This window comes from Capra hircus, chromosome 15, assembly GCF_001704415.2.
Source record: "Capra hircus breed San Clemente chromosome 15, ASM170441v1, whole genome shotgun sequence".
NCBI lineage: Eukaryota > Metazoa > Chordata > Mammalia > Artiodactyla > Bovidae > Capra > Capra hircus.
In genome coordinates, this window is record NC_030822.1 from 62,169,588 (window position 1) to 62,190,923 (window position 21,336).

Here is a 21,336-nt window from a genome sequence, read left to right on the forward strand (position 1 = left end):
CCTAATCTTGTATTTCCTCAGGAGCAGTGGTTCAATATTTGTAGTAACTTCATAGAACATAACTACAGTTGACTCTGGAACAACACTGGGTTTGAAATGCATGCATCCACAAGACTATGTGATTCTGGGATGGCTGATCCAGGGGTGCGGAACCCTGGATCCTGAGGGCCAACTGAAGTTATAGAAGAATTTCTGAGTACAGAGGGTGGGTAGTGTCCCTACTGCCTGTGATGTTCAAGAGCAAACTGTTCAAGGAAAAACAAGATTGACTGTAATTTCACTCTCTCCTCAGAATTCTTAGTGACCGAACCTCTAATTTTTAATGCCGGTTTCATTCGGCAAATGGGCACCTGTTAGGTGTCAGGTCCTGGGGATACAGCAGGAACAAAGCCAGTCCCTTCTCTCACCACGTTCACAGAGGGAGAGGATGCAAACGATAAACACATGTCAGGTGACAACAGATACTACAGAGAGACTTTTAATCAGGGAAGGCTTCTCTGATAAGGTGGTATCTGTGCAGATACCGAAATGAAGTGGAAAGAAGGTGTAACAGGAGGAGGCAGGGCTAAGTACAAAGCTCTGAGATGAGCATGTGTTCACAGGACAGCAAGGTGGCCTGTGTGACTGGTGGGAGGTGAGCAAGGGGAGGAGTCAGAAAGTGAGGTGAGCAAGGTGAGGTCCAGGGAAGCCACACCATGAAGAGCTTTCCGGGGAAGGCTTTTCAAAACTTTACACACCATTTGAATCATAGGAGAATCTTTTGCATGTATGTGCTTTGATACTTAAGAACTGTTTTGACAAGTTTCAACCAAAAAGCTAATGGGAGTTTGATGGAGAGTGTGTTACAGTAATACTTGCTTTAAGAGCACGAAAGATTATACTGCTTAATCAGGAATAATTTATTGAAATTTCCTCTCTCAATATAGTTCCCTAGATTTCTTTGTAGGGGGCTTATAAATTTCTTTTTAAACTTGTCTTAAAATATTTTGCTTTTGTTCTTGCTATGAATGGTGGTTTTTTCCTTCCCTCATATTTTCTAACTAGTTATTGTTGGTGTCTAAAAAAATTATTATTTTATTCTCATATATGAAACTTCAGTGAATGAGGTATCTCAGGGAACTCAGTATTTCTATTAGTGCTTCACTGAGGCTCTTGGGTTTTCCAGGCATATATAAAAATGTAAAATCATCAGATTGCCTCTTTCTTACCAATTTTTATATCTGTTGCCCTATACTTTTGTCTAATTACACTGTAATGTTAACAGTGATTATTGTGTGCTGTTCCTGATATTAACGGGACTGTCTTTAGTGTGTTACTATCAAGCATTAGACTTAGCACACAGCACATTACACTGATGGCTGGTTAGGTTGTACATACACATACATACAAAACATACTTTTATATCATGTTGGGCAAATTTACCTCTTCATGCTTCAGCTGTAAATAAATAGTTGTTTTGAGATATATGAGTTAACATATACAAAACACTTAACACTGGAACAGTGCCAGGCACAAAGTAAGCACTCAGTAATTGTTCAGTTCAGCTCAGTTCAGTTGCTCAGTCGTGTCTGACTTCGCGACCCCATGACTTGCAGCACGCCAGGCCTCCCTGTCCATCACCAACTCCCAGAGTTCACTCAAACTCATGTCCATCGAGTCGCTGATGCCATCTAGCCATCTCATCCTCTGTACCTATATGTAATTATATGTATATAGAGCTATACATTTACATACCACACAATATGTGGCCTTTAGAAAGTTCCTTATAGAAATACGCTTTCCTTCTACATGAAAGATTTAGGAAAAAAAATTTAAAATGTGGACTGAATTAATATGATATATTAAGATGATTATGGGGAAACAGTGGAAACAGTGTCAGACTTTATTTTGGGGAGCTCCAAAATCACTGCAGATGGTGACTGCAGCCATGAAATTAAAAGACGCTTACTCCTTGGAAGGAAAGTCATGACCAACCTAGATAGCATATTGAAAAGCAGAGACATTACTTTGCCAACAAAGGTCCGTCTTAGTCAAGGCTATGGTTTTTCCAGTAGTCATGTATGGATATGAGAGTTGGACTGTGAAGAAAGCTGAGCGCCGAAGAATTGATGCTTTTGAACTGTGGTGTTGGAGAAGACTCTTGAGAGTCCCTTGGACTGCAAGGAGATCCAACCAGTCCATCCTAAAGGAGATCAGTCCTGGGTGTTCTTTGGAAGGAATGATGCTAAAGCTGAAACTCCAGTACTTTGGCCACCTCATGCGAAGAGTTGACTCATTGGAAAAGACTCTGATCCTGGGAGGGATTGGGGGCAGGAGGAAAAGGGGACAACTGAGGATGAGATGGCTGGATGGCATCACCGATTTGATAGATGTGAGTTTGAGTGAACTCATGGAATTGGTGATGGACAGGGAGGCCTGGTGTGCTGCAATTCATGGGGTCGCAAAGAGTGGGACACGAATGAGCGACTGAACTGAACTGAAGATGATCATAATCATCTTTGAGTTACTAACATTGTGAGCTAAATTAGCAGATTTACCAATATCAAAACATTTTGGAGGATTATAGTATATATGCTGATACTTCCCTATGAATTTTTACATCAATAATCATAAGACTAGCTTGTTAGTTTTTTTTTAATTTACTTGCTTTGCCACATTTGGGTACCACAATTTTGCTAATGTTAGAAAAGGGATATGGTGTTCTACCCAAACTTCTTCTCAGTGACAAAGTAATTGCCCCACGTACCAAAGGGAACTAGACTAGACTGGGCCATGTGTTCCTATATATGCACCACTGTTTCTAATATCTAATTTACTGGTATTCTGAAACCTGTACCAGACCCCTTACTACAAGTTCTAGGACAGAGCTTATTCCGGCATGGTGTTCACAGAAAACAGGATGAGCAAGAAAGAGATCTCATAATGTAATGGCCATAAGAACTGAAACCGTAACACACCCTCTCTCAGAAAATATCCAAATATCCTGGACAAATGACACAACTGCTCTGGGTCTCAGTTTCCTCAACCATAAAATGGGGATAAAAACACCATCAAGAGCACAGAGTTGTAATAAACATATAATAACTTAACAGTGCGTGCGTGCATACGTGCTAAGTCACTTCAGTCATGCCCAACTCTGTGCATGGCTCGACCAGGCTCCTCTGTCCATGGGATTCTCCAGGCAAGAATGACAACAACTGGAATGGGTTGCCATGCCCTTCCCCAGGGTATCTTCCTGATCCAGGGATCGAAAAAAAGTGCTTGGCACATAGTAAATATTAATTCTTCTCTTAGAGAAGTTTATCCTGAAAGTGAAACTTCAGTACAAAAGATAGAAAACCTGATTTTCATTATTTTATGTCTTCATTAATATAATTCTAAAATTCTGCCTTTGTTCATGATCTCACAATATGAACTTTGTTAAATTAATAAAATAATTTAGAACAATGTTTCTCAGAGGGAAAGGGGAATAACATTTAGTTTGGAAAAGCCAAAAACTTTTTTGGAAAAAAGTTGATCTTTTTTAGAAGAAAAGCAATTCAAGACTTAAGTGTCATGGAATACTTTGGCTAATAAGGATAATTAGAAGACAACAGTATCAATAAATAGGAATTTATATATGGTGACACATCATAACTAGACTTATCTTGGTGATTATTTTGAGAAGTATAGCAATACCAAATCACAATGATGTGTAACAGGAACTAACATTGTGTTGTAGGTCAATTACACTTCAATGCAAACAAAAAAAATAGGAAAAGACAGATCTGATTCATGGTTACTAGGGGCAGGGGTAGGGGAAGGCAGTCAAAAGGTACAAACTTCCAGTTATAAGATAAAAAAGTACTAGGGATGCAATGTACAACATGATAAATATAAATAACACTGCTGTACATTATATATGAAAGTTTAGAGTAAATCCTAAGAGTTCTCATCACAAGGAAGAATACTTTTTCTATTTCTTTAAGTTTGTATCTATATGAGATGATAGATGTTTACTAAACTTGTTGTAATAATCATCTCATGATGTATGTAAGTCAAATCTCTGCTGTAAACCTTAAATGTATACAGTGCTATAGCAATTATATCTTGATAAAACTGGAAGAAAAAAATATTCCAAAACAAGAAGGTAATGGTAAAAAGCTTACTAAGGAATATGAGCATAAAAATGGCTGGGGACCTCCTTGGTGGTCCAGTGGTAAAAAATCCACCTGCCAATGCAGGGAACATGGGTTCAATCCCTGGTCTGGGAAGATTCCACATACCTTGGGGCAACTAAACCCATGCACCAGAACTACTGAAGCCCACACACCTGGAGCCCATGCTCTGCAACAAGAGAAGCCACTGCAATGAGAAGCTCACTCACTGCAACTAGAGAGTAGCTCCCATTCACCGCAACTAGAGAAAGCCCATGTGCAGCAACAAAGACCCTGTACAGCCAAAAATCAATAATAAAAATTTTTTAAATGGCTGGGATGAGGGAAAACAAGGCAGAAATAAAGAGGTCTATTTCCTGTTAAAAAAAAAAAAAAGACTGGCAATCAGTAATTTACAAGAAATACATTGATTTTGATGGTGGGTAGAAGTGAAGGGACATGGAAGAAAATGGAAGTAAAATTAGAACAAAGTATAATAAGCACCTGAAAGGAAACAAAGGTTTTCTTATAGTAAATGAGAAAACATTTCTTTTAGTTTAGCAATATAGATGGTGGATTGTGGAAAATTATTTTAAAATAAATGGTTGTAGACAATGATTAGCCATTGCCTTCACCTCTCTCATAATTTCATTAACATTTAATAAAGTAATAAATTAGTATACTTTTCAGAATTAGCTTTCTCTTAAGATCTGTAAGTTACTATAAGAAAACTAAAGCCATAATAATCTTCTCCCTTAAATAATTGTTATTTAACAAATCTTTTATGAAAAAAATGCTATGACTTAGGAATCTATTTTGATAGTATTATCATTAGATATGAAGCAACTTAGTTCTTATGGCATTTTTGCAGATGTTAGCTAGGTGACCACATTCTATTTTTAAATGTGCACAACTAATACTTTTTATAATACTCTGGTGAAAGGCAGAACAATAGCAGCCTGGTCCATGCTCACCTAATCAAACAAAATCAACCAGGTTAAGTCAGTATTCAATGAATTCATATATTCACTCAAGAAATGTTTACGTTTATTTAAATGTCTACTATGAGAGATACTGAGTGAAGATGAGAGAGGGTACAAACATGAATAAAGCTGCTACACTAAGGAATATAAATACACTAAAGAAACCAAATAGATGAATACCTATACAATATAGGGCAAGTCAAAATTAATGCTATTAATAGTGATATATCATGGAGTTGCTGTTGTTTAGTTGCTAAGTCATGTCCGACTCTTTTGCGACCCATACACTGAAGCTCACCAGGCTCCTCCATCCATGGGATTTTCCAGGTGAGAACAGTGGAGTGGGTTGCCATTTCCTTCTCTAGGGTATCTTCCCAACCCAGGGATTGAACCTGCATCTCCTGCATTGGCAGGAGGATTCTTTACCACTGAGGGACCAAGGAAGCCTGATATCATGGAATACAAGAGACAAAGACAGTGGCTCAGATTTGAGAAAGTTCTGAGAGGTGGATGTATAAGCTAAGAACAGGATGACAATGACGACACATTCCTATATATACGATTGTGTATGTGTCTCTGGTAGGGCAACATGTGGGAATGGAGTAAGGAATGGAAAGAATGATTCTTCTCTAGAGAAAACAGGATCAAAGGCCCAGAGACATGAAAGATGAAAAAATATACAGAATAAATGTGAGATTAACACTGCTGTAGAAGAGGCTAGAAAGTCAAGATGTAGATAGTCCATGCAAAGTCTTGATTGCCATACTAATGTCTTAACTTTGTTACCTGGAAATTACTGAAGGTTTTCGAAAAAGGGAATGGTGTAGTTCTACCCACATTTTAGAAAGGTAATTCAATCAACTATACACTAATATAAGAATAGGGAACAACTGAAAGTTTCTGAGAATGTGAATGACGTGTTTCTGACTACATTTTAGGATGGTAATTCCAGCTGTAATTAGTTTTGAGGGACAAGAAACTCAAAGCAGATAAGTTAGGAAGGTATTATGAGATATTTTCTAAGATGAGCCAATGGGATAGTAAGGATTTGATATTAAAGACAAAACGGGAGAGAGTAACAAAAAATAATTGATGGCATGAAATGATACAAATACACTGGAGAATGACTGGGGGCATTGGGTAAAGGTGATGAGTGGCCACTGAGGGAGCTATTTTGGAGATATGAAGACAGATGGGGTTAAGAGGCAGCTGCTCCTAACCAAGTTTTTACATCATAGATCCTTTATGAGTCTAATGAAGACTATACACCACTTTTCCAAGCAATGTTTTTAAATGGGTAAAATAAAAACAGATTGCATTATAAAAAATCAATTATATTAAAAGTCATCAAAATATGTAAAAATGTGATACAGTAAAATATATGCCTTTAATTAATACATTAAAATAATAAGATATAGCAGATCTAATAACTCTCATGATTCAAAAGTAGTTAAAAGTGATAGTTAAGAATATTTATTTCAACTGTAACACAACAGGGAAACATTTGATTTCTATGGCTGATAGGGAAACATTTGCTGTTATTAAAATTGGACTTGTTGCTTACACTGATAATTGAGAGAAACAGTAAATTTCAATTAGAGGATATGAATATAAATACTATTTTTTTTCCCATTCAAATCAGAGAATGCCCAGTTTCTATCAATGGACGCTTCAGGGAACCACAGGCTAAAACCTCCCAGTTAAAGAGTAAGTGTGATCTGAAGAAGAGATGACAGCATCTTATTCTTTTAAAAATTTTGGCAGGAAAAGAGTAAGATCTAGAAAGATATTTTGGTGGGGAGAGAGATATAAGGTTTTTTTTTTTCTTTTAAGAACTTTAAACCAGGAGAATGGATTCAATGGGGCAGGAGAGAAAAAAGGCATGCCCACTTATGTATGAATTAAAGACTAGTAATAAATAAAAGGACAATAACTTAAGAGGAAAAAAAAGAAGGAATAGCAGTGAACTGGGAAAACAGGTAGTACTAGTGGTAAAGAATCTGCTGACCAATACGGAAGATGCAGAAGACGCAGGTTCAATCCCCGGGTTGGGAAGATCCTCTGGAGGAGGAAATGGCAACTCACTCCAGTGTTCTTGCATGAAAATCCCACGGTCAGAGGAGCCTGACAGGCTATGGGATCGCAAAGTCGGACACAACTGAGCAAGTGAGCACATACACGCATAGGAGAAAACAGAGTTGGTTCAGTGAGGCAAAGCTTGGCTCTCCTTTACCCTGTAATCCTCGTCAAAGTTAATCAGACTACCACTCTCAACCCTGCAGTCCTTTCCAGCCTCTGCAAGCCCCAGAGGGCCAGGACCGACTGGGAGAGAAGAGTGCAAGGTGAGAACAGGCACCGCCAGGGCACCAGCAGTGTTCAGGGGCAGGAGGTGCGTTCCAGTTGCTCTTCTGCCTCCCCTTTTAATGCATCTTCAATCTTCTTTCTCAGCCTTCAAGATACTAGAGACTTAATGCTGCTGCCATTTGGCAGTCTAAATACTCCCATCCTAGTTGCTCCATCCAGTCTCCCCACAAAAACCAAAACCTGAAAAGAAAGATCAGTGACGATAGAGTGATGCTTATATGATTACAGAAATTATTAAGCATCTAAGTGTGGAAGATTCTTGAGGAAGGGGTACAATGGATACTCTAAGGACAGCTTGTTAAACAAAGTGACTAACTATTTAGATAAAAAGACTGATGAAAGATTGTTAAATATAAGAACTTAGCATGGTCTCTGGACCTCCTTCCTTGTCGGTGCATCTTTCCTCCTCTGTGCCTGAGTATGTCGTGTGCATCGTGTGTGCGTGCACACACACATGCATGGGGAGAAGGGGGTGCAGGGAGCACAGAACCCATTCACCACATTTCTCACTCTTGGAAGAGATTCTTAAGCCATTGGGTTTGGTAAGCATAGGGCTACCTTATTAGGAAGCAAAGATTTAGCAATTAAACTATCAGTCTCTAGATTCAGTACTTTTTCTTTTTTTGGCCATGCTGCACACATGCAAGATCTGAGTTCCCAGACCCGGGATCAAACCCATACCCCCTATAGTGGAAGTACAGATTCTCAACCATTGGACTGCCAGGGAAGTCCCTAGACCTAGTATTTCTGAAATAAATAACTGATTACTTTATCTTCTAATTCTGATTATCTTCTAATTCTGATCATTTTTTAAGAGCTAACACAAAAAATTGCAGAAAAGGCTAAGTACACATTGACAGGAAAGTCATTTCAGGATTTTGATCAAATATAAATCCATGTTGAACTGAATTAGCTTATACTAGGTGCTTATCATCAAAAAAGTACTCAGTCTATTAAAATGCACATAAAACTTAAGTACTCATTTGCTATCAATGTGGGAAATAAACATTTATAATCTACCTGTTATTTTGAGGAATGCTTAGGCCCAAGACTCAGCACCTGGTAGCGCTCTTGCCAAATTCACATTCTGCTTTCTGGCTGTCACTCAGGAATTCCAAAGTGCTTTTTCTACCTGCCAGATCTTCACTCAGGTGCTATCCCAGCATGTGATGGTCTAGAAGCCAAGCTGCAGCTGCCAACCTGGCATGTGCTTCCCAGCCACCTAGGCCAGTAGTAAAATTTTCTACATCAACCAGATTCACAAAATTAATTTTGTGAAGTTTTTTTTCTTACAAGCCAACTCCTGATGTTTTCTTCAGAGTCACACTTATAGTAACTATATTCTGAACCTACTCTCTTAGTACAGAAAATCTTTTTAATTTGTGGATCAGGATTGACTTCAAACATTATATGCCTCTGATTCCCTATAGATGTTCTTATTCAAAGGGAGAGATTAAAGACCTTAGGACCTCTAAAGAGGTCTCTTTAATGTAATCAAAAGGCCTGAAAGAACACTGAAAAATAAAAAAGTTAATGGGAAATTAAAGGGCAGCAACTTAGGGCATTTTGTTTTTCTTACTTATAGAGATTAACTAGAATTGTCTCCACCGTCCATTTTAAAGAATGTGGAGTACTTTCTATAATTCTGCAATTTCTCTTGGCCAATTTATTCATCCCATCCAGAAACAGGTCAGGAAAGAACTAGTTTTTTTTCCAAAGCTTTACAATTTGGGGAGTAAGAGTGGGGAGTATCTGGAAGGTATGCCCTGAAATACTTTACACTAGGAAAGAGCATAGAAAAACAGAGCTGCTGGTTCAACTTCCAACCTCAGGAAATCCTAGAACACACACAGAAGGGAGCACATGAGGATCAAGAGGTGCAGAGATCTGCAGGCAGATATGCCCCGTTCATGGAACACAAATATTTTTAAAATAAACTGGGAACTTAGCTTATTTTGAAAGTTACACCATCCTATCCTTACACAATGATGACACAAAGCCCTGACAATCCAAAGCATTAGATTTACTTAGTTTATCCATAGGCCTTAAATGATAAAAACCATAAAAACTCAGTATCTATATGAAACAGAAGGGAAGGTGGCAGGGCACAACCTTTAAAAGAATGGCATAGCCGGAGGACACAACATAAACTGATTAGAATCAATGGATCAAGATGGCAGACGATTCAACTTGACTAGATCTTATCCTCAGTATACACTCATTGTAACACACCAGCAAGCTAAATAACACACCCAGAGGCACCATGACAGTTCCAAGGCTGACCATCAAAAACCAAAACGTGGGCAACGGCCCAATCCTGGAAATCTCAGCCCCCTCCCCATAATGGTTGTCATAATCCTCCCACTCGTTAGCCTATGAAATTGCCCAGCCCATAAAGCAAACCACACCACATTTCAAAGTTGCACTCGCCCTCTGTGAAGGTCCACACTCTGTGGAATGAGTCTCTCTCTGAATAAAGCCACTTCTTATCTGTTACTTTGTCTCTCACTGAATTCTTTCTGCAATGAGACATCAAGAAACTGAGCTTCATTAGGTCCTAAAACCAGGTCTGAGATCTCAGGTGGGAGAGTGTGGACCTTGGCTGGGTTCGAGTCCCAGCCACATGGGTTAGAGTCCCAGGCAGGATTTTGGCTGCCTTCAGGTCCCAAACTGGGTTTCGCTAGGTTCAAGTCCTGGCATATGTGTTCAAGTTCCAATCTTAGGTAAATGGTTTCATATACACTAAATCTCTCTTCCAGATAACCTGGTTGCTAAAGAAAAATAAAATTTTGGACATTAAAAATGGATGACAATAGGATTATAACCTGTGAGATGAGGTCAAACAGATACTCAATGAAAAAATTAATGGTGTAAATGTATTTAAAAGAAAGAAAGCAACTAAACATTTAAATTACAAATTAAAATGATCAAAGAAATCAAAAATAAAGGCAGACAAAGCAATTAAAGGTTTTAAATGTGAATAACCATGGAAGAAATAAAAACTTTAAGATTTATACCCTCCATTCCATTTCTCACAAAGAATACTAAACCTATAGGTTCTATGGGTATGTTCTAGCAAACTCTTCTGTTACTGAGATTTTCTAGGGTACCTAAGAATATGAAAAACATCCCAACCGGTTTATGAGAATAGCATAATTATGTTGACAAACCTAACAAAGATGAACAAAACTAACCAAATATATGTGTAATCTTACTTTATCCAAAAGTCCTAAATATAAGAAAGATAGGTTATATAGTATATTCAAATTATAATAATATACATTAACCAGTAGATTTTATTCTATGATAATAGATTTGTCTAATATTGAACATTGTTAATTCAATTCATTTAATCATAAGTAATGATTAAAGACTTGTATTGGATAGATGTGGAAGATGAAAGAGACATGAAGAACCAAGAACCTTGAGATTTTTGGTTTGAGCAGCTGAGAAGTAGGTATTAACTCTTACATAAGTGGGGAAGACTTGGAAAGAGACAGATTTGGAAGGACAAAAATTCTGTTTTAGATAATTTTGTTTCAGATACTAATTGTTATCCAAGTAGAGCTGTCCCAAGATAGCTGGGTAACAGAGAGAAGTCGGGATTGGAGATAAATATTTAGTAGTCATTAGCATGTAGATGGAGAAGGCAATGGCAACCCACTCCAGTACTCTTGCCTGGAAAATCCCATGGATGGAGGAGCCTGGTGGGCTGTCATCTATGGGGTCGCACCGAGTCAGACACGACTGAAGTGACTTAGCAGCAGCAGCAGCAGCATGTAGACGGTATTTAAAAATATAGTATTGGATGGATGGAAAACTGTAGAAAAAAGAAGAGTGTTCAGGATCCAAATTTTAGTAATCTAACAATAGAAAGACACTAGATACTAGCTAGATTTGTGAATACCATATTTTCATATAGTATATGTTGCTATACTAATTATTTTTGAAATCAAGCTAAATTAGGACCTTGATACAAAATTATTTAATATAAACCTTATTATGTCACAAGGTTGGTTTCCTGCTGGCCTCTGAATACTTCAGTTTCAGTAGCAGTGTCATTTTTGTGATCTGTAAATTATCTGAATCTCTTTTGAGGGGCAGTTGTTTTTAAAGTGTTCTGCAAACTGCCTCAGAGCCTGAGTAATGAGGGCACTGGGACTCTGACTCTAAGACTTTATTTGAAGAAAGGGTTTTATTCCAAGAGACAAATCTGTTTCATTTACTCTAAATCGTATTTTATAAGTATCATGTAGTAGTGGACAATGGTGAAAAGTAGAGTGGGTCTCAAAGTCTGAGATAAGGATGGAATCATTAAGTGGGCTGAAAGCAGTAAAATTCAGCCTTACTGACATTTAAGCCTTACTTAAAATGACTGACTGCATGCTTAACTGAAAAAGAAAATAACATGAGTCAAATGCTGAAAATACATTTTGAAGATATGCCTAAAAGATACTTAGGAATTTAGTAATTTAAGGGAATCTTCCCATAATATATAAATCTATTTTCAAGCTTCTTATGTTTAGCTTTTATAGATATTTACAGGAATATATGTATGTAAGCAGGGGATACCTATGTCAGGAAACAATAGCCACTGGCATTTAAAATATGAAATAACAGAAAAAGACCCATTAAAATCAGAAATAAGCTCAAATACCTATTATTAATCCATACTGTTCTATGATCTCAACCAATGCAACAAGACAAGAAAAAAAAAGCTGAAGTTTTTTAAAAATTGGTATTATTTGGGGGTCACTAAGATCCTGAAAATCAAGAGACTCAACTGAAAAAGTACTGGAAGTCAGTCCTACAATATAACTAATAGTACATAAAAGCTCAATAGGGGATTCCCAGGTGGCTGGGTAGTAAAGAATCCACCTGCCAATGCAAGAGAGGCAGGTTTGACCCCTGAGTCGGGAAGATCTCTGGAGAAGGAAATGGCAACACACTTCACTATTCTTGCCTGGAAAATCCCATGAGCAGAGGAGCCTCATGGGCTACAGTCCATGGGGTCACAGAGTCGGACATGACTGAGCACAGGGTAACTAGGTTATTTAAGATTGAATAACTTTCCTTTATACCACCCACTACAAGGTATAATATATAGGCATATCAAGTATAAAATATAGTAAGGCAAAATCTCATTCATAATAATGATTGCTAACATCTCTCAGGGGCTTACACATTATTGGTTAATATCCACAACCATGATATTATATGATATTACCATGGTAATAGGTACTATCATCACAATTTCACACAAAAAACTGAGGCTTAGGAAAATGTAAGAAATTTGCCCAAGAATACACAAATGTCAGAACAGGAATTCAAATTCAGTCTTTCTGACTCTATTGAACGAGTCGCTTAGCACCATTATGTCATTCTTATCTATCAAATTAACAAAGACAGGTTGTGCAGGGAAAGAGTGACGGATACTGAGAGCAACACGCATGGATTTCTAAAAAGAATATAAATTGGTGCAAATTTTCCAGAGGGCAATTTGCATGATCACATCTAGGAATTTGTATAAAATACATTCATAAGTGTGTACAAAGATCTACATACATGGACATGTATCATTGTTCATTATAACAATAAAAAAATGGTCATACTCTAAATACTTAAGAATATGAGCTTGATTAAATTACAGTCATACTTGAACACGCTGAATGCCACTTGGCATTCAAAATAATCACAATATTCATATACAAAAGTAATCTTTAAAGGATATTTAATGATACAGGAAAACATGGTATACTGAATGAACAGTAAGAAACAAAACTACGTATGCATACAAATTTTTTAAAGCATGTGTTTATAGTTACTAGGAGAGTTAAAGAAAATTACCAAAACTTTAAGTTATCTCTAGGGGAGAATTATGGATCACTTTTTTTTTTTAACTTTTTCTCTATTTAAAAAATGTGATAAAATAAATGGGTTAAAATATTTAACTCATGTGAGAAGTTGCTATCTGACTCAGGGAGCTCAACCCAGTGCTCTGTGACAACCAAGAGGGGTGACAGGGGGTGAGACAGGGGAGGGAGGTTCAAGAGGGAGAGGACATATGTATACCTGTGGTTGATTCCTGTCGATGTATGGCAAAAACCAGCACAATATTGTAAAGCAAATATCTTGCAATAAAAAAAAAAGAAAAAAAATACTGAACTTTAACTCAAAATTTAGTTTTAAAAGATAAAATGAAGTGGTCAAAATAATAGAAATGCCCTTTAGAAAACATCTCTATTTGAAACCATTTTTTTTCTATGCATGATACTGCTAATTTTCACACACTTTATGACTCAAAAATTTTATGTTACTTAAGGCACTTTTCTATCTTAGCAAAAATAGAAATACCTACTTTAACAAAATAGATAATTTATTAAACATTTCCAGCATTTTAGATCTATACTAATCATTTAAAATGATGGCAAAATTCCAAAAAGTATCTAATACATAAAATCGCCAACTCAGTGGGAGCAATTCAAGGAAAATGATGACTTAAAGATAAAAAACATTTAAGTCAACAGTGAGGAGGCAGCCTTAATTACATGGGAAACCTGCTCCCTGTAAGTACACAAAACAATAAATTATAAAATAAAAGCCAAGATTTAAAAATGACCAAAGTTACAGAATAAGGATAAAATTAAGCCCACATAAATTTGAATAGGAAATCAGTAGAGATGACTAAGAACAAAGAACAGAAACTAACTTTAGCTTCACCCTAAAAGATAGGAGGTAACATTTTTCAGAGTCCTTTGAAAAATCTAGGGCTTCCCCGATAGCTCAGTTGGTAAAGAATCTGCCTGCAATGCAGGTGATCCTGGTTCAGTTCCTGGGTCAGGAAGATTCCCCTAGAGAAAGAATAGGTGACCCACTCCAATATTCTTGCATTTCCCTTGTGGCTCAGTTGGTAAAGAATCTGCCCACAATGCGGGAGACCTGGGTTCGATCCCTAGGTTAAGAAGATCCCCTGGAGAAGGGAAAGGCTACCCACTCCAGTATTTTGGCCTAGAGAATTCCAGGGTTCCAAAGAGTTGGGCATGACTGAGTGACTTTCATTTTGAAAAATCCAAAATGTAAACTGACATATTAAAAGCAGTAAATTTGATATTACAAATATTTTTTAATCTGGTAATCTCAATTACTCAGAACACAAGAGTCAGTGAATAAGTAGACAGAAAAACAAAACAAAATCTCTGTCTAATCAATTCAGTGAATACTGCTAAATCATTTTATAATAACATTAAGTGCCTTCTAGGTTCTGGGCACTTTTACACTCATTAGCTTGAATTAGTAAAAACAACTTGCAAAGTCCTGAACAAGAAATCAAAGAAACTGAGTTCTATCTAGGGTCAGAGCCAGTACAGGACAGAGCTGGGATTTAAACCCAGGTCTAACTGATGCTGGCTTCCCCAGTGGCTCAGCGGTCAAGAATCTGCCTGCAATGCAGGAGCCGCAGGAAGACAGTGGGTTTGATCCCTGGGTGGGGAAGATCCCCTGGAAGAGGGCATGGCCACCCATTCCAGTATTCTTGCCTGGAGACTCCCATGGACAGAGGAGCCTGGGGGGCTACAGTCCATAGGGTTTCAGAGTCGAACTCGGCTGAAGCCAGTTAGCATGCACGCACTAGCTAACATCAGAGGGCCCAACTGCTCTCTTTCAAAGTAAAGTCTCTCAGTTCTCCAACCTAGGCAGTCTGAGAGTCCTACAGGCCTTTAATTGTTGCCTAAAATACTTTTATTTTAGCCATAATATTAGCTGTTGTCATTCAGCTTCACAGTCCATAGCAGTTATCTGCTTCAAATTAGAGGAAGTGACAACATCAACAAGGAAAGAAGACCAAAAATCACTGCTATAAATCAATAGAAATCATTGAATTCTGCTGTCCTCATCATCATTAATAAGAATAATAATAATAAAGCTAAACAAGCATTGCTGTTTAGTTAGGATAAATCAGAAATCTTGATAACTTCTGTTCCATCACCTGGAAGATAGGCAAAACAACAGTATAAACTTTATACAATTGATGTAAAGCTAAATTAGATAATATAAGTAAAGTGCTTAATACTGTACCTGGCATAAATTAGTACCCAATAAATATTGGCTATTATTATGTTTTACAGTAAGTGAACTTAAAGGCTATATGACTTGAAGGTAGAAAAATATAATTCATGAGTATAAATTTTTCTATTTAAAAGTTAAAATGTTTTGCTCTTGGAAGATCTTAAGACTAACTTTTAGAAATTCACTTTTATAACAACCTTCCCCAGCTAAGTGGGGTAGATAAGGCTCATTATATTTTTATAGGGCAAATGTATACGGACACTCAAGAAATGACATCATACATTTTAAGTTAATTTTAAAATGTTGGGTATACCAATTGTGTTATTTGCTCTGCACTGATTATTACGATCATCTCTTAACCATTTCCCGGTTTTTGTTCATCCTACCACATCTCAGCAGATCCTTTTAAAGAGCGTACTCTGTGGCCTTAAACATTCATGAAGTATCTACGAGGTGCCAAACACTGCAGAAGACTTGGGATAAAACAACAGCCCAGAGTCCTGGCCCTTGAGGAGCCTAAAGACTCCAAACAAGATAAAGAAGATCCTAGACACAGTATAAGGTACAGCTATAAACATTTTGTATGACTGTTCATCCTGACGACAAATCTAGGTTTTAGCTAGTATTTTTTTGTTGTTTTATAGATGGAGATCACAGGCACAGAAAGCAAAAAAGGAATAAAAATGAAACAGCTAACTATCACCAAATATGCAAGTGCTATAGACTGATTCACAGTATTTTGAAAACACAGGAGAGTAAATAAATCATTTTGCCTTAAGATGGGGGATTAGAAAATGCTTGTGTTTTCAATTTAAAACCCAAGTAAAAATTCTGTAACATATAAATACAGCAATAAAAAAAATAGGGGAATGTTTTTCAGGCAGTTTTACTTTTCTCTGCTTTTTTCTTAATCAACCTGCTCTACTTTAATATCTTAAAATATAAGTAGAACAAAAACCAGCTTAAAATTGTGCTAATGCTTATCTAGCAAACTGTCAAAATTTTAAAGTTAATAGTGCATTCATACATGGAATAAAATCAGCTCTCTTTGCTGATGAGTGTACATATCAATCAGCTTTTCTGGAAAACTTTTTCATCATCAAAGACCTTAAAGTTTATTCTCTTTGATCACTACTTCTACAAATTCATCCTAAGAACACAGATGCAGAAAAAAATTTTACTATGATGTTCAACTCAAGTATGATATTAAAATATTGTGTGTGCTCAGTTACTCAGTAGTATCCGACTCTTTGCAGCCCTATGAATTGTAGCCTGCCAGGCTCCTCTGTCCATGGAATTTTCCAGGCAAGAACACTGGAGTGGGTTGCCATTTCCTACTCCAGGGAATTGTCCTGAACCAGGGATTGAACCTGAGTCTCTTGCGTCTCCTGGACTGGCATGTGGATTCTTTACCACTGTGTACCTGGGACGCCATTAAAATATTAGGGAGTAACAAACACTGAAATAGGAGAATGATTACATAAAATATGTTCTTCGGAAGAAAATGTTTGAAATATTTTTAAGCTCATGAGAAAATCCTTAGTGCATGTTAAATGGAGATGGAAAGATGGAGCACCAAGCTCTATAAACAGTGTTAATTCCAATTATACAAGAAAAAGATACACCTTTTTAGAACCAAACCTCTGAGATGCCATTATATAGTTTAAATCTCACAATAAGATATATTTATTAACATGTATTAAGTTAAAGAGACCTTAATATTTGGTTCTCAGCCAACTTGAACCAAATATTCCAACTGGTTGGAACACTTGCTCTGCCGTTATTAACTGTGAGACCTCTAGTAAGTTATTTAAGCACAAGTTAGTTTGGTTTCCTCATCAGAAGAGTAAAAAAAAGTACTGAAATACTTCTTCATAGGAGTCCAGTAGGTATTAGATGCATTAACGTATGTACAGAACTTAGAACAGTGCTTGGCACAGTGTCACCTACTATTATCAATCTTAACCTACAATGGTGTAAAGCAAGTGAGATCTAAGCTGAGGCCTGAGTAATGCGCTGTGAACCAGGCAAAAGGTGAGAGGGACTAGAGGAAGAATATTCCAGGCAAGCAGGAAGACCTTGGGATTTTTATTCCCTATCCACCTTTAGAGATTAGTTAATTTATCTTAAAGGCAGAATGCTTTGAATGTTCAGACATCTGCTTATGGGTTTTACTTGATGCTAGTTAACTGGGCATAAGAATTATCATGCATCTTTACATTTTCAAACTATATTTATCAACATACAAACACACAATGACACACATTTTAAAGGACAAACTAAAAAACAGTATCACAGGAAGGCAGAACTGCCCGGTAGTTAAGGGATGACTTTCAAAGTCAGACTCAGGGGTTCAAACTCCCTTCTGCAATTTACTAGACAGATATGCGACGTTGGGCAAGTTATTTAAACTTTCAGTCTCAGTTTCCTCATCTGCAAAATGAAAATAATAAAAACAAAGGATAAGCATGACATTGGCATATCTGTGCACAATTGTTGTTCAGTCACCCAGTCATGTCCTACTTTTCAATAGCTATTATTATGTTAGCTATAAAAACCAAAGCAAAGTTAGAGAACTGATATCTCATCACAGACCTGAAAATTATCTTTATACCATCAGATCCAAAATACAGTTGCTCAGTCGTGATATCCACTGAACACCTGGGGTCCAATTTGGCAGATATAATCCATGAAAACATAGCTTCAGAGAAGCCAGTAACATAAAATAGGATACTATTAGTCCAGTAATTAAAACAAAAATGTAGTAAAAGGAAATGACTAATAAAAACTTCCATCAGCATACAAACATTCCAAGTTTCTGTTTCCTATCTTTTAATATTTTCCATTTTAATAAATAATTTCATTAGACTTTCATTTTTAAAAGCAGGTTAAAAAAGTGGCCTCTTTTTTGTTGTTTTGTTTAAAAGTTCATTTTACTTTACATATAGTGTTTAAGTACTTGTGTAATGCTGGAGGTAGAAATGTAACTTACTCTGAAAGTAAAATGCATTCTTAAACTAAATAAAATACTCAAACATTTGAAATTATTGATACACAGTCAGTTACTAGACCATTCTGATTTTTAGGGTACCTTCAAGTAGACAGATTAAGGTAATTTAAAATCAGAATGCCAAACTGGAAAACAGGTGGACAAAGAGGCAAGTCTGAAATAATCTTCCCGGGGTTGTCAACAATAAGACAATTTTACAAATACTTGGTGAAACTATCCTTATATTCAAACAACAGATAACACCAAAATTGAGTAACTGCTACTAAATGTGTGATTAAGTATATGAAAGTCATACCCTCATACCCTAAATATACTGACTTTAAAAAATATATAACAATTATATTCCTTGTGATTTTAATAAAGTCCAAAACTTGTATGAGTCTTTTCACTGTTTTCCGTTTATAGTATGCATTAGAAAAACTAAATGAGGAAATATGAGAACTGATGAACTTTCTCAAATTTCTAAACATACCGAGCCCCAAGTATCTCTGCAACTATTCTATGATTAAAAAAACCAATAAACCGAAATCAATAAGCCTCTCATGGGCATGGGGATATTCCAACACAATCTTGCAACCAATAGGAAAACTTTCCCTAAATCTGGATTAGTATTTCATCCCTTTATCTATCACAAACCAGAATTGTTAACGGTTACCCAAACGGCAAGATACCCAGTTACAGTAATCAGTCCTTGGAAGCTTTAGGCTGTTTTTAAGGACCTTAAGGGGGTAAGGACAAGACAGTTAAGGGAAGAAAAGCAGGATTCATTTCTCCAAGTTAGATATCTGTAACATCTCTTTGTAGGGAGTTTAACGTGGGAACCGGTCCAGCTGAATGAGCTCAGGGCGAAAATGAGAATTCGTCTGGAGATTGGGGGGTTAGGGGTACAGGCGGGATGGGAGGACAGAGGGGATTTCGCCAAGGCCCGCCTGGGGGCGGCAGTTTAGCTGGACCGAGGGATAATAAAAATCGAATGGCTGGGGCTGGATCTGAGCGGTCGGATGCCGCCTCACCCCACGGGCGCTCCGGGTCCGAGCTGCAGGAGACGGGCTGTGGGTCCGTGCCCATCCGGGGCGCCCGGGCCCGCTTCCATGATCGGCCGGGAGTGGACCAGAGCCCTAGGCCTCGGGGCCAGGGAGACCAGCTTCATCTCGCCCCCCATCCCCGGTGGGGCCGGCTCTACCCCCGGGGGGAGGATGCGCCGGGCTTTCCACTCGACCCCGCCCGAGCCCCGGGAACGGCCGGGGCGCAGGGACTCGACCTCCCGGCACCAGGGCCTCCCTGGGCCTGGAGCTGAGCCGGCACGGCCGCCCCGGGTCCCGGCCCCTCCGCCCAACGCTCGGGCGCGGCCTCCCGGCCCGCAGCCCTCCCGTCGCCCGGGTCCCCCAGGAGGGCCACGGTCGGCGCGGTCCGCCCCTCCACCCCCTTGCCGAGGGACAAACCTGGGGGCCACTACCCGGCAGGGCCGACCCGGCGAGGGAGAGGCGCGCGGCGGCGGCGGGGCCCGCAGCGACGGCAGCCACCTCGGCCCTGCCGGCTCGGCGCCTCGCCCGCCCGCGGCCCCTGCGCCCCTTCCCCCGGCCGGCCCCACGCGCACCCCACCCGCCACGCGCGCGCGCCCCGCTCTGTTGCTCAACCTACTTGCAGCCTCTCCTCATCGGCCATCACCACATGCCCGGGAAGCCGGGGCCGCCCCAGGACCCGCTGGCGGGCGGCCGCCTCTCCTTCAGCCTCAGGCCGCCGCTAGGGCGCCGGGCGAGCGGGAGGCTCCCCCATTGCCGCCCGCCCGCCCGCCGGCCACCCGCCGGGGCCCCGGCTCGGCCCGCCGCCCGCTCCGCCGCTCCGCGAGGAGGGCGAGCCAGTCTTTCCAGCGGCCGGTTCGCCCCTCGCCCGCCCGCCCGCCCGCAGCCGCAGCCGCAGCCGCTGCGCCGCCGCTTCCTCCTCCCCTTTCCTCTTTTCCCTTCTCCTTCGCTTCGTCGGGAGCCGAGCTTGGCAAACCAGCACCTGCTGCTGGAGATCACCGAGAACTGAAACAGGAAACCCCGAGCCCAGGGGAAAACCCGGGAGGCGTGGAGAGGGGTGAGGGGAGCTGCTGGAACCTGTCGGGCTCGACCGGGCCACTGCGGCCGCCCGAGGTTCCCGCGCCGCCTCGCCTCGCGCCCAGCCCGGGGATCCCGACCTCCCAGTCCCGCTGCCCCCTGCCCCGGCCGGGCAGGCGCCCCTCGGCTCGGTTACGCCTCCTCCACCCGGCAATAACACGGATCATTCCCTGGGCGGCCAAGGGAATCGCTGTCTTCCTTTTCCCGTGCTTGTTTGCTTATTATCAGTATTCCGTAATGAGGGGGGAAAAAACCCACACCCGGCATTAGCAAGACCAATAAGGGAATCTATTAATAAACAAATGAAGCTGTTGGGATTTCACCCAGGGGAAGGACTTCTTCCAGTAAGGAAACTGGCCCTGTTGGAAGTGGCAACATGTCAAAATGGAGGCGAAAGCCAGGTTGAATCCAGATCTCTTTCCAGAGGTTGGGAGGAGACAGCACCGAGGTGGGAGTTGCGAGTGTGAAAGCCCTGAGCGCATCAGGCCTTTCTACTTCTGCGGAATGTCCAACATCCAGCACAACCTCCGCCAGCGTTTCAGCAATGTTCAAATCGTCTCACTCACCTGCCTGTGGAATTGTCTCCTGATGCCTCACTCCTAGCCTTGGGCAGGATGCATGTACTTTTAGATGGAGAGGGAATTGTCTCCCTGGATTGTGCCCCTCCCAGGGGTCACAGA

General features: G+C 39.7%; 1 protein-coding gene across 1 annotated transcript in view; it reads right to left on the reverse strand.

Moving 5' to 3' along the window:
• The window catches only part of ZC3H12C (zinc finger CCCH-type containing 12C), a 76,422-nt gene extending 56,057 nt beyond the window's left edge, over window positions 1-20,365 (reverse strand). Inside the window, exon 1 of the mRNA XM_018059818.1 lies at window positions 20,199-20,365. Within this exon, the coding sequence (XP_017915307.1) occupies window positions 20,199-20,222 (24 nt within the window). The 5' untranslated portion in view covers window positions 20,223-20,365. The remainder of the gene's footprint in view (window positions 1-20,198) is intronic.